The 14,563-nt window shown below is 38.4% G+C and overlaps 1 protein-coding gene across 4 annotated transcripts in view; it reads left to right on the forward strand.

Annotated features, from left to right (window-relative positions):
• ITPR2 (inositol 1,4,5-trisphosphate receptor type 2) overlaps positions 1-14,563 on the forward strand; it is a 264,777-nt gene that overhangs the window by 105,190 nt on the left and 145,024 nt on the right. For all 4 annotated transcript variants that reach the window (XM_030477958.1, XM_030477953.1, XM_030477954.1 and 1 more), the window contains 7 exons: positions 297-490; positions 3,339-3,471; positions 4,200-4,257; positions 5,766-5,931; positions 7,944-8,117; positions 13,216-13,305; positions 13,452-13,577. In XM_030477958.1, the coding sequence (XP_030333818.1) occupies positions 297-490; positions 3,339-3,471; positions 4,200-4,257; positions 5,766-5,931; positions 7,944-8,117; positions 13,216-13,305; positions 13,452-13,577 (941 nt within the window). The remainder of the gene's footprint in view (positions 1-296; positions 491-3,338; positions 3,472-4,199; positions 4,258-5,765; positions 5,932-7,943; positions 8,118-13,215; positions 13,306-13,451; positions 13,578-14,563) is intronic.

The raw sequence follows: 14,563 nt of genomic DNA on the forward strand, positions 1-14,563 counted from the left end.
TACTTTTTATGATTTCTTAAACATGTTAACAGACCTGTGGAAATATTTTGGTGTTTTCTATCTGTTGAACTGTAAGAAATGATCTGGAAAATCAATGTAGAAAATTTGTCCCTAAACCACTAAGTAATTTGAATAAATTCCTTCTCCTGAGTTTTGATCAGGAATGGAGGGACTTGTTTTTCAATATGCCTGTTAGGATTGTAAAGGGGTTTGACCACGTGGGTGTATGTGTGATACATAGCTTTGCAAGCGAGCTTTACTCATGGCAAATATACACATTTTTATTTCATGCATAGGAAACAATGTTATGAGGACCATCCATGGTGTAGGAGAGATGATGACCCAGATGGTGCTGAGCAGAGGATCTATATTTCCCATTAGTGCCCCTGATGCACAACCAAGCATTCACCCAAGCAAGCAAGCCAACACCTCAGACAGTGAAGATGTGATTGTAATGGACACCAAACTGAAAATCATTGAGATTTTGCAGGTAATAATAGTTGGCAGAATATTACATAGCAGTCATTTCACAGTTGTTTACTTATTCACAGAGTGGTAGGTTCTGTTACCTACATTCTTACTGTCCACTGGGCTTTTCATTTTAAACATAACTCTTTGATAGGAGGGGGAATTCTGCTCTATGTGAACAATTTTACAGTTGTGGTCCTCATTCTGTTAACACCTACTTCACTTTTGAAGGAACTAGATGCTTTTGAAACTCTGTCACTATTAATTGTGAAAAGGCAGAACTTGTCCTTTATTCTGCCCCAGTAACGTTTTGTGAAGACAGTGTGCCTGTTTCCAGTCTCAGTAACACTCATTTTATATTGGGTAGCTTGCCTGTCAAATACAACAGAATTTGACTCTTCTGTTACAATAGTTTGATGAAGGGAAGAATTGGACCTACACCCACTGAAGTCATGCAAAGCCATACACTTTTGAAGTGGGTTTTAGATTTGCACCGCTAGATTGGGAATAGTCTGTGGGTTGCTACAGTTCTCCCAGCTGAACTGACAAGCTGTATAACACTAGCATGCCTCCTGAGATACAATTTTCACTTTGTGCTACTAGTAAGTGAAGTGGAACACACATTTCTATATATCAAGTCCCAGTTTCTGCAATACTTCTGCCCTAAAGGAATATTTCAGTGTTTTCTATAAATTCTGTGGATCTGTTGGTACCCTTGTCACTTTTGAAGGATTCAATTTTTTCTGACTGCTTATAAATGATTTAAATTACCTTAATTACTCTTCATCTGAAAGACTATCAATTGTTAGAGTATCCTCAATAGTGCATACTTTGGTTCCAGAGTTTCTTTGCTTTAAGGCTATGGTGAAGGACAGCGTGTTATGAAGTTGTGTCACCTAAATAATACCATTAATGTGTGTTGTTTCTCATTTTCATTTTTTTTTTTTCCTTGACTGAGTTTTTCTCCATACTGTCTTGCTTTACTGGTTGATGCCTACTGGATGATTCTAGGACACCAACCTCATCCTGTGCATTCCCTGACTGCTCACAGGCAAGAGAATCACGTTTTGGATCATCCTTTCCTTTTTCACCGCATGTCCAGTGCAAGGGCACCTGGGATTGGAGAGCATTTAATCCTAATTTGTTCCTTAATCTGTGGCTTGTTAGTTATGGTTTAGTCACATGGCCAAATTACTGCAGATTAGCAAATTGTCATATATTGGGTGAATCATAGTAAATATGCATATATATGAATTTAGTTCACACGAAATACAAACTAATTTAGCTAGGTTTACGATGCAATGAAGGAGGATTAATTTAAGTAGCATTACCTTTCATTACTGTGCTATTACCCTAAAAGACGAGTAAGAATATTTTAGATTTGTTGAATTATGATGCATAGCTAGTACAATGGTGATTAAAGCTATTCTGCTCTAAGAAATAATTCAGTTTATAATAATTTAATTCTCAATATATCCTCTTATTTCTTTAAGTAGAGGCATTTTTTATTTAAGAGTTTTCATCCTGCCGTCAGCCAGAATTAAACAGATGGCCCGATAGACTTAGTTGACTTAGGAAATTTTTATTTTTAAAAATCTTGCTTGTGCAATTATAGGGTAACTTGGTCATGGAACCAAAATTTCCACCTGCCTTTTTTTTTTTTTCTTCTTTTTTGTTCAACGATTTTAAAGAAAAGATATTGCTTCTTGAACTAGCATTTTAATTGCATTTAGATGGTGTAGTCCTAGTCAAATCCTATTACAGTGTTCTGGGTCTGGAAGCTTGTCTGGCTCTACTTAGAGATCGAAGAAACAGGTTGCCACCATTTCCTAAGTCATCACCTGTCACCTAAGTCTTGGTAACTTAACATATGTACTTTCATCCCCATTGACTGCAAAATAAGTTAAATTACCTTAAACCTGTTTCACTGTATGCTTGCATTTACTGTGGGCAACGAGCATAAGCGTGGGAAACACTGAAACTCAGTTGATAGGCAGTCAGTTGTTGAAGTGTCAGATGTATATGTGTAAGTCATTAAATTGCTACTAATGTTTCCAGCCTAGTTATTTTCCTCACTGTTCCAAGATAAAAGCAACACTTCCAGCTTTGAATTAGGATTTTTCCTGTATGAGTTTCTGATTTCACAGCTGAGGAAGAAAAGGCACCAATAATCACAAGAAAGCAGAGTGTTGGGTAAGGGGAAACCCTGCTACCATTACAGTGCTAGCTTCCAAAACCAAACTTATTTTTGCTGTGTGCTGGCAACACTGTTGAAAGCTTATGAAGGAAATGGTATTTGCTGCTCACGTCCTCAGCAAACAATTACCAATGTAATGAAAGACCCAACCATGCTTGTACTTCACTCCATGAGAGCCTGGAGTTACCACAGCACCGCTGCCCTTGGCAATCTAGCATCTGAGAGAGTGAGCCTTGAGCCTGTTGTATTTAGCCTTAGCCTCACTCCACTTCTTACCTTCATGGGGCTTTAGAAGCCCAACTAAAATATGAAATAACTGTTTTCAGCTGTTTTCAACTGTTTTGAATGTACTGATGTGGCTCACAGGCAATGAGGGCAAGGCAGTGTGCTGGAGCCCCTGGACAAATCCAGACTGCTTCTTAGTATTCAGCAGTTGATAGGGGGTAGAATTCAATATGTCTCAGGATGGTCACAGTGAAGAAGGAAATCACTGAAAACTGATAAATGTAATGGATTCTTTCTTTCATTTTTTTTCTTTTGTAATGGACATATTTACTTAAAATAATTGACTTTAAATAATCATGTATCCCTGTAGGTTCCACCACAGAAAAATCCTAACCCATATTACCAAACGGCAGAAGAAACGTGATATTTAAAATGTTTTTTCTTGTAGTTTATTCTCAGTGTTAGACTGGACTATAGAATATCCTACATGCTGTCTATCTATAAGAGAGAGTTTGGGGAAAACAATGAAAACGTTGATTGCTCTACAACATCCTCGCCTGACACACCAGGGATTGCCTCAGGTAAATGTTGCTGTAGTGCTGCCATGTAAAATAATTCTGTGAGGACTACTGCAAACCATGAACTCCTCTAGACCAGAAAAATGCTTGCTGCTTGAAGTTGAAAAGCTTATGGAAAAATGAAAATTTTAAGGAATCCCATAAAAGTAAGATTTTTTTACTGGCCTGTCCTCCTCTAACAAAAATGTCATTCCCTTTTGCCATTATGACAATATATTTTCTTATTTGTACTCTTCCCAAAACACTGCAAAATGATAAATGCTGTGGAGGGTAGGTCATGAAAAAATGGCTGGGGTTGGATGAGGGCTGATTTAAGTGAGGTGAATGTGGTATGAGAATGGAGTGGCTTTTCTGGAGCATTCCCATGCACACAGTTTAAAAGGCTGACTGCTGTTTTTATGACTCATATAAAAAAAAAAAGTTAAACATTTCAGATTCTGTATCATTTGTGGGTGCCTGCAGGTGACCTAGCACCATGGGGCTCTGGTTCATCACTACAATTTGGCTCTTCCTTAGTAACAATAATAGTAATACACAATTTAGCTCCGCCCCATGTCCTGTTTCTTCTCTACTACTCTTGCAGAGTGAATTTTACGTAGTTGAGGAATGCGTAGTTATACCTTCACTTGATAATATCTACTTTAAAGAGTTCCAGAGTTCCATTTTGCTGTTGATTAAACAACGTCACTGGCTTTTTGCTTCTTTAATTTTTGGTTTTTATTTTTTTCCAGCAATTGTTCCAGATATAGATGAAATTGCAGCTCAGGCTGAGACCATGTTTGCTGGCAGGTACATTCTCTGAAATTTTATGTCTCTGTGTATATCTGTTTGTTCATGTTGATATTTCTCATGGTCAATCTCTGTTTATTCTGTGCTTATTTTCAACTTTTTTCCTTTGGCTTCTGCTTATTACACAACCTGTACCTAGACAGGAAAGTGCCAGAGATCTGGATTTCAAACAAGCAAACAGCCCAGTTGGTATGGGTGGCCATGGGACTGGAGATGACCACCCTCTTAGTTGTAAGAGAGTTAGTAGGTTTTTGTCATATTTCCAAAGGCAGCCAGGGAACATTGTACAGGTGTATTGAGCTAAAACACACTGATTATTTATCTTATAATGCCTCACATGAGTGCTTTTAAAGAAACCCCTTTTTCTGGTGTTCTTTGTGGCTGTAGCCCCAAATTTCTTGGATCAGTAGATTACTGTTGACCTTCAGTATTTCTCACAGACCACATGACCGGTTGTTGTTGCACCTTGTGTTTGAAATTGTTTAGAAATTTATGTCAACAACAATCTCTGTCATATGACTCCTCAAGTCAACTGTGGACCACTTGCCATGATCTTCTGGACCACCAGAGGCCTGTAGATCACAAGTTATGCTTGCAGAATTTTGGAAATTATTTCAGCTACACTGTGAACATAAAAAAAAGCATAGGAAATATCCACGCTGGAGAGTTATTACCATTATCACTATGTTGGTTTAATTTTATGGGTATAATTATAATTATACCAGTAAAAATGAATTCCATTTAGACAAGGCCATAGACTTCAAAGTTTTTCTTGGAGCAAGGGAGAAGGATCTGCACTATGCGCACTCTGATCTTTCCTCTTTCAGTCTCTCATGCATTCTCAATCTTTACCAGCACAAGCAATGCCTCCAGTCCTCTCCCTGAACTCCCATAATGTAAAACAACACACAGCCCTTGGCATCTGCATCTTTAAAATTAACAGAGAGACTGAATGGTTTCTTGGAAACATTATTTCTGCTTTGATATGTTAAGTGTAAATCTGCTTTCTGCCATTCCAGATTATGAATATGATTCCAGAAATATGATGCTTTTGGCAATTCTTACTATTTTTGAGCTTATTTTTTCTTAAATGAAATTTTAATAGCAGATGAAAAGGGAAGGAGTGAAAAGAAAAGGGCCAAATTGATCTCTGATTAAATGCTGTTTACTTCAATTAATTTGGATTGGGGGTGAGCTTGGGACAACTTATTTAAAACTTAAATGAAGGTTTTTCCAATATAGATTTTATTCACAATATTTGACACATTTTATACATACTTGTTTTCATTCTACAGTGTCCATTCCACTAGAAGATTGCTGCAACAGCATATAACTGTAGAATTGAAGTTCTTCTAAAATATGTTAAATCGATGTTTATAGTTGCCTTCCTGCAGCATGTTTGATTTGGTTTTAAGAGCTCTTTCAAATGAAGATTGTGTCAAAAACTTCTATTTTTTCTTATTTATTTTACTTTATTTGGTCCTTTTTTCCCCCTATTTCTGCTTCAGAAAGGAGAAGAATGCAGTTCAGCTTGATGATGAAGGGGGCAGAACTTTTTTACGGGTCCTCATTCACCTCATCATGCATGACTACCCTCCTTTGCTCTCAGGTGCTTTGCACCTGCTATTTAAGCACTTCAGCCAGAGAGCAGAAGTTCTGCAAGCATTTAAACAGGTATGGATGGGCATAGCGTTATCCAGGAAACTGACTGCAGGGAAAGCCTTCCCAAAGGCTGCTTTACTTTCCTAAATCACCATTAATTATTTCCTTAGAGGCCCAAATTCTAGAAAGGTTGGTTTGTTTTGTTTTGTTTTGTTGTGTTTTGATTACATTTGGCCATATGTGCTAATGTGTATTATGGTTGCACAACCAGAAATAGATATTTCTGGTATTGCATCCATTACTGAAAACGTAGGTCCGTGGTGGCAGCTGGGACACACACACATCTTGCAGTGAGACATGATTTTAGTAGTAATCCCTCAGAGTTAGTAGCTTGTGTTCTGCAAGCAGTGCACTGGTGTCAGCAATAAGGCATTCCTGTCTTCAGGGCTGCTTAGGCTGGTTTAAAGCTCTCCTGTTATTCACGTAGTGTTCCTAGTCCTAATTCGGGTGTCTTTGCATTGTGCTCCACTGCATGGTACAGATAGGCCCAAATAACAGGAAGAGAGTAATAGAGCCAAGCCTGTTTTCAGCTTTTATTCTTTCTGCTTGATAACAGTGCATGTGCAGGCTCCATGTGTCAGTGGATTAGGATGGGGAGATCTGATGTCATGGAGCTGGATGACAGGGACATCTCTCTTACGTAAACCTCTGTAACACATGTTGATAACACCATCTGATCCTTATTTCAGGAGTTTGATAGTATGTTTTCTCATAGTTATGCAAGATGTGGAGGTTTCTCTTGTTTGAAAACAGATTAATGCTAAAGAACTGGAAAGCATTTGTTTAATGTTTTGCAGTGTAGTAGAAAGGCCTCCCACCAGATTGTTAAAGTTAGGCCATGCTGGTTAGTTGCATAAATAGCTGTTATTCTCAGGTCAGCAAGGACTGAGTAGCTTAATATGTTTTTGTAAAGGATGGAAAAATATAATTGGCAAATAACAAAAAAAGCCTATAGAGAACATGGAATATGAATGTCTGCGGATGAGCAGCATCCATACATTCTGTAAAATCTCAAGGTTTTACCAAGCTAAGAGAGAAGATGATGAAAACTTCGTGTTACAAAATAGTGAATATTAGCCTGCATGTAGTGATTTTCTTTTTTTCTAAATAGAATGTCCCTATCATTGTTCTTGTCTGCCATGTGACCTTAATATTTTACGTAAGTGTGATTTCTTAATAGTGCTTATTGATTTACAGTAAAGATTGTTGGTGGTTTTGGGGAATATTATCTTCATTAATAATCTTAGTAGAGCAAAGAGCATTACCAAGAAAGGAAATGTGTAGATTGTGTTAAAACAATAACTACAAATAACAGTGGAAAAAAACCCCAGATAATTTGAGCAGTACAAAAAAAGAAAAAATTAGATTAATCTTAGTAAGAAGCAACCACTCAGATGGGAGATTACATGAACCAGAGAGATTACATGAAAGCCAGTTTGTGAGCTATAATCAAACAAGTTTTTTAAGTTGGCCTAACAGTGTTAAAATCTGTTATTTTTCACTATTTGATTATGGTGATGTAGGTGATCATTAAAGTTGCCATTCTGACCCTTCGTTGGATGTCATGATTCCTTGTCATACCATTCTTTTTTCTTTTTTCCTTGTGAAGTGCTGTGCTGATGGTATAAGCTTTTTCTAACTGTATTGCTTTAATACCATGTAACTGTATCGTTTTAATGCCACGAGGATCATAATCAGTGCATCAGCGCTAACTCTGCATAGAACTCAAGAGCTTGTAAATCTGTGTTTATGCTGAAAATGTTTTGCAGTGTATTAAAGAAGGTGAAAGAATTTTGTGAATTTTATAAACTATCTTGTTTTGGGCAACTACAGTCTCTGGCTCTGTTAAATGTTCTTGATGATTGAGGGCTAAAAATGCTGTGTGTGCCATGTTTCAATTTCATAAGGAAGGTTACATAAAGCACCTGGAAAGAGTGGCTTAGAATGGAAACTGTCAAGCAAATGCCCAGGCATAAGTGCTGGTGCTACTGCTGTAATAGCTTTACGATATTCTATATTTCCAGGTTCAGTTGCTGGTGTCTAATCAAGATGTTGATAACTACAAGCAAATCAAGGCTGATCTTGATCAGCTACGTCTGACTGTAGAAAAATCAGAATTGTGGGTTGAAAAGAGCAGCAATTATGAGAGTGGAGAGGTGGGCGACAATCAAACCAAAGGGGGAGAAGAGCCCATAGAGGTGGGTTTAAAGACTTTGCTGTTAGAATTGTTTCGATATTGATAGGTAGTTTAATGAACAACTGCAGATTTGTGGTCCGGTTAATCAAAGTAGCAAAGTGAGATTGTGCAGGATTCTGGCTGACCTTTAGTAATTGATAAAATAGGAGATAAAACCTCTTTTATCAATGTGTTCAATATTCTCTCCCACTGCTTTCAGTAACTGCATTCTTATGTCACAGAGCTACCTTCCTTCTCGGCTAGCAAACAAGCCACAGTGCATGGCATAACTCTGTGGCCAAGGAAGTAATCTAGGGACCATGTGTTGCTGGCAGTTTTGCTGACTTGCTGGAAGAAGGAATCACAGAATCACAGAATGGTTTGGGTTGGAAGGGACCTTAAGGCTTACCCAGTTCCAACCCCCCTGCCATGGGCAGGGACACCTTCCACTAGACCAGGTTGCTTAAAGCCCCATCCAGCCTGGCCTTGAACACTGCCAGGAATGGGGCAGCCACAGCTTCTCTGCGCAACCTGTGCCAGTGCCTCAACACCCTCAGAGTAAAGAGTTTTTTCCCAATATCCAGTATAAATCTACCTTCTTCCAGTTTAAAGCCATTCTGCCTTGTCATATCATTACATGCCCTTGTAAAAAGTCCCTCTCCAGATTTCTTGTAGAGGAAGTAGTAGACAGTATCTGTTCCTGCAGGTAGGGAAGGGGAGTACAATCAAACCCATATTTTCAAATATTACACAAGTAATTCCACTCTCCACCAAACAAAAGACTCGCCTGTGAATACTGAGATTCTGTGGGCACACTAATATTCTGAGGTTTTTTTGACCCTTGTCGCACCAGAAGTTGAGAAACTTTAGAACTTGAATCTGGAACCACAAAGACCTGATTTTTGAAAAAATTTAATTGATTTTTTTTTTTTTAAACTTTTGTTTTTCAGTGAAAGCTAAAGTCCTCATGTAATTACATAACTCCAGTATGACTCTTAAAGTGCAAAGTGTAGCAAGAGTTGCTATGGTTGAGGTTTGTGACACAACAGTAGATAGAGCTGGTTTTCCCACCAATATTTATTCCCACTTTTCCATTTCACCAGAGGAAGTTTGGGGAGATGATCAACTGCCATTTCTGACACAGCACTTTCCTTATTCTCTTCCATGGTAGAGTCTTCCCTGGTAGCAAGAAAATGGGCAAGGAAGCCACCAGAGGAAGCTTAGTAGGGAGCCAAGTGGAGTTTATACAGCATTGTGAAGCCAATGCATTCAGGAAACGTAGGAGCCATTGGGAAGAGACAGGATGTTTGCATATTTCTATGACATATACTTGGTCTTTCAGATGGGAAAGCAGGTCTTGGGTGGCTTCATATGGGGAAAATCCAACATTTCAAGGGAGAATCCCTATTTCTCGGGACAGTGTAGGTCCTACTCTTCCTCTGATACAACTTAGCTGAATTTAAATGTCAGAACTGGGGAGGAATCTGGACTTTATGAGCTTAGATATGTGGGTTTTCCTATTTTCTCAAGCAAAGCTGTAGCAAGAAAGAAAATGTCCCTTTATTTAATGAATGGAAAAAGTAAGGGGGAGACAGGATACAGGATTGCAGCAGGATATTTACAAGGTTTTGTAGCTATAATAAATTATAAAAGTATAATAAGCTCCTTTTTATTCCTATGGAAAGCCCTGATGGCAAAGAAACTCCAGGAAGAGGGAAGAAAACAATGTGCAGAAGCATCTCTAAATGGGAGATTTTCAGTGGTGATTTGGTTTTTTTTCCTATGAGGCATCCATGGGTCTGTATGGATTAGCAGTGCTTCAGTAGATGCGTGATATTATCTCTGGCATATCTGAGGGACTATTGTATTAGAACAGTAATATGTAATCTGCACAACTGGTTAGATCGTCTGGTGGTAATTCCCTGAGAACCATGCTGGGTTACAATAGCTTAGAATCTGTTCCATTATTTTTTCCCCTGTTAAATTATTTTTTTAACAGTCAGGAAATGTTTATACCTGGCAAAACTACTTTAGATAATGAATACTCTCTCTGAGATCTGAAGTCAGGCATAAGAGGTGAGGTGCCGGTCATAATCTACAATGTGTGAAGCAGGCGGCTAGCTTCGAGCAGATAAACATCCCTGTGAGATCCCATGCTTTCTTGGAATGGATGTTGGGTATTCAGTACTGAGCTGGATGAACCTCTAGGTCTTTAGTGAATATGCTTCATTTGCCTACACTTAATTTTTCGCAAACAACATTAAAGTGTGCACAATGGCTTAAATTACATTCCAGAACAGTCTTATGTGAAGCCCAAGTTTCTGTCCTTGCTGAAGCACTTTGCAAGACTGGCTTAAGAATTTAAAAAGAAATAAAATACATTTTTTTACCCTTTGGCTTCTGACTCTTTTGGGGTAATTGTTTCCACCTTTCTATCATAACCCTGGGGGGGGGGGGGTAGAGACCTCTTTTTTTTTGACAGTCATTTGACTCCAGAAATGGTATTTGTAGAAAAATAAAGTATCCAGAGTTTTCCATAGGAAAAACAATGACTCTTACATCCATCTGTGCAGGACCTTCTTGATAAGAACTGGAGATCAGAATTACAGGAAGGAGTGCTTGGAGTTCGGTCAGACATAAATTAAACACCATATAGGATTTGGAAAAAACGCTGAAATTAATGTCACACAACTGAGCTTTGCTTGAGAAGGGAAAAGAGGATAAAGCCTGTTTATTTGGTTATCTCTAGTGTAAAGATGTTATGAGTTTGTATAGATACCATAGGCTATGGAAAGTGTGGTCTTTGTTGTCCTGTCACTGGAGGACATATTGGTGGTATAGCACCAAACGCACAGATATGAGGAGGAGAAACAGACAGTCTTAGTGAAAGGACTCTCAGGTGAAGCTGGAATGTATTGCTGTGGCATTTATAGAGCTTCTCATCTTTGCCATCCATTGAGAAAGTTCAGCAAGGTTTAAAGTTGTATAAACTTTCAGCACCCTCAGGTGCCTGGTGTTCCCTTGCTCTCCTCTTTTTCTGGTCTGTGGCAGTTTGCTTTGGTTCTGGGAATGTTTGAACAAACACCTTAAACATCATATATAGGTGGAGATTGTGAACTGGAACTTAGGAGAGTGCCCCTCTTTCCCCTGGTAAGTAAATATAGCCTGTAGAGGGCAAAACTGTGCCAGTGTGACACTGCCCGGTGCTGTCCACAGCTGTCCTGCTGAGATGAGTGAGACTATTTCACTGGCAGGGAACTGCTTGGACTCAATGCTGGAATCTGGGCCTCCATTTTGAGGGCTAGAAAGAAAGGATCCTAAGACTGATGCACAGTGAATATTCTGGGAATTTTATGAATAGAGGAAATAATCTTCTTCAGAAAATACCATTTCCTAAAGGTGGAGTTCTCAGAAGAGAACCTTTCTTGGTGTGATGTCTATGACTCCCTGTCCCCTATGGAAAAGTGTGACAGAAAATGTCTACCATGGGGCTTAACGAGGCAAGATATGCAACTGAGTGTCTCTGGTGTCCCAGTGGTGTGATTATCTCTTGATAACTACATCCCTGGCATGCTTTTATGGGTTCAATAAACAGGCTTTTATTTTGTTAAGAGAAAGGATAGATTCAGCAGTTTAATGCTGATCAGTGCTTCCAGATAAGACATATAGATCACATGGATTATAAAACTGCATTGATTGAGGAAGAATGCTGGTAAAAGTAACAGGTAAATTAATCTTGGTTAACCCACAGTCCCAGAATAGAGGAGGGTGGTTAATTATAGCAAAGAGCCTGAAATACCTTCCAAAGTATTGATTCAAACAGCTAGAGAGAAGACAGCATGCATACTAACAAACCTAAACAAATAAAAATCCACTGTTTTTGCATAGATCAACATGACCACGCTGAACAGCAGTGCTGACACTGTTATAAACAGCTTCCATGGCCAAGTGGTGCAGCTGTTCTTGCCCCACTGGAAATTCAGACCAGATGGGATTTATAGAACCCCTCATCTTCACCGTCAGCTAAGAAAGTTCAGAGAGAGGTTTCAAGATGTATAAACATTCAGACTGGCGTGCATGTGTGTGTGTTAGCCTAATTTTCTTCTCTAAAACAGTAGGAAGTTTGAGGACACAATGAAACTCAGAAATGCACCTGTTCTTTTTTTCATGCTATTACACTGGTTTATATCCTTGTGGTCATACTGTGAGGCAGTCTCGAGATCTGCTGCAGTTTTTCTACATGCTTAATTTCAGCATCCAAAGTCCAATCTTTCAGTTCTTTGTGTTTCCAGTTAAGAAAGGCTTCCCATAGCTGGCAGCAGAAAACAAAACAAAACAAAACACCGCCAATATTCTAAGTGACAGCATTTGTGTGGATGTTCTTCCATGTTTTGACTGAGATATGCATGGAAAGGTGCGTGGGTGTTGGCAGTTACTTGCTGACTTGATTTCTCTTATTTGTCATGCCCAGCTGGGGCTTTCTAAGAGCCAAGACCCAGAGCATACAGCGTCACGACTGGATGTTGCAGTTTAACATAAGCTTCTCATTTGTTTTTAAATCCTTTCCTGCATCATCCAGAGATGAGGACAGAAGTGTCCTCTTCATGGGAGGAACATCTCCAGTTTCCCTGTGCTACTTGTTCTTGTACTGCTGAGAACTTCACCTTACTGCTCTCAACTACAGAAGTCATCTTAAGCTCTTTCTCCAGACTTTCTAATGTTCACATACAGAGAATGTAATCTTTCCAGCTGTACTAGAAATCTTTGAAACAAGTGGTGCTATTGAAATATTCTTATTGTTCCTATTCTTATAGTATCAAAAATTCCTTGGGATATCTAGGCTGTGATTTAGGGATGTATTCTTTTTTAGGAGGATCAGAAGCATGTACACCTAGGGTAACTGCCTCAGATCATGTTGGGAATTTGAAGCAAAAGAAGGGCTTGATTGTGAACTCATGGACCAGTGGATAAAGAATAAATGAGTCTTTTTCTTTATTATGTGTTACGACTGTTCCCTATGAAATGGTGTAATACTTCTTCACTTGCTGTTATTAAATATAGTTAGTTCATGTAGTGGAAATTGCAATAGATCTTCACTTGTTGTGTATTCTTTGTTATAGGAACCAAATATTTTGAGTCCAATACAGGATGGGACCAGAAAACCCCAGATAGACAGCAATAAAAGCAATAACTACAATATTGTTAAAGAGGTTGGTATATCTGCTAAGGAACTTACTTCACACACTTGTTTGATAATTAGATTTATTAATTATTAACATATTTTTGTTTGGTTTTGTGTGATATGACTGCTTCTTTGTTTCCTCCCATGCTTATTTATTTGTTTGTTTATTTATAGATTTTGATTCGACTCAGCAAACTTTGTGTTCAGAATAAAAAATGTCGGAATCAACAGCAGCGATTGCTGAAAAATATGGGTGCCCACTTGGTAGTCTTGGACCTTCTGCAGATACCCTATGAAAAGGTTATTCACATAATTTTAGTGGTAAAGAACGTGAACTCAATAAAGGGCAAGGCCTCAAGTAGCCCAGAAATCAATGTGAATATTTTTTTAACTGAATTCAGTCAACTACAGTACAAACATGAGATAATGATGCCATTTTCTGCCTTAAGAATAATGGGTTTGGGCCTAGGTTTAATATCGCTGCCTGCATAGAACAGGTTTTGTTAAGAATTTAATGTTTACTACCTCATGTACCTGGATGTCACTGAGCTATCATCCCAATCCTTAATCAGGCAAACCTTAGGTCTGCAGTCACTGCACAGTAAGAAGTATTGATTTAATGGAGCTTCTGGCAGAGTACCTGAATTCCACTGTCAGGTGCTGATATGAGTGCTATCATAGATACACAAGATGGGCAAAAAGCTTTCAAGGATCAAATCTGAAATAATTTATTTTTTATTGTGCTGGAGGCTTCTAACCTAGTGTTCCTTGCAAATTTTTCAAAAGATACTGTGATTTTGCACTGATTTATTGGCATTGGACATACAAATGAAGGATCTAGATAGCCTTTTATAGATCACATCTTTCTAGATCTTGTAGGAAGCATTAAGAGGGGATAAAGATCTTCTGGGCTACATTTTCCTGAGTGTTACATACTAATGTTACGATACAGACACTGGGTTCAGCTGTATTCAGTAAAACAGTGTTCGTCCATATAGGTGGTTCATCAAATCATAGTTAGAATACTATATGAGAGGAAGACAAAATGGGGTTGAAACTAGATATATATTTGTGTAGGAGCGTGTATAAACATACATATTCATGTAGGTGTACACACACAAGCAGACATACATCTGTTTAGATATGTAGCTATATAAAAGCTACAGCTTTCAAAAGCTTAAAATCAGTGCAGGCTAGGGAGCTTTTTTTTTATTTAATTCAAGCCACTTACCAATTTTTTAAGCTAGGAAATGATAACCGTGCGTGAGGAAGTCCTACTTTGAGTT

This window comes from Strigops habroptila, chromosome 3 (genome assembly GCF_004027225.2).
Source record: "Strigops habroptila isolate Jane chromosome 3, bStrHab1.2.pri, whole genome shotgun sequence".
Lineage (NCBI taxonomy): Eukaryota > Metazoa > Chordata > Aves > Psittaciformes > Psittacidae > Strigops > Strigops habroptila.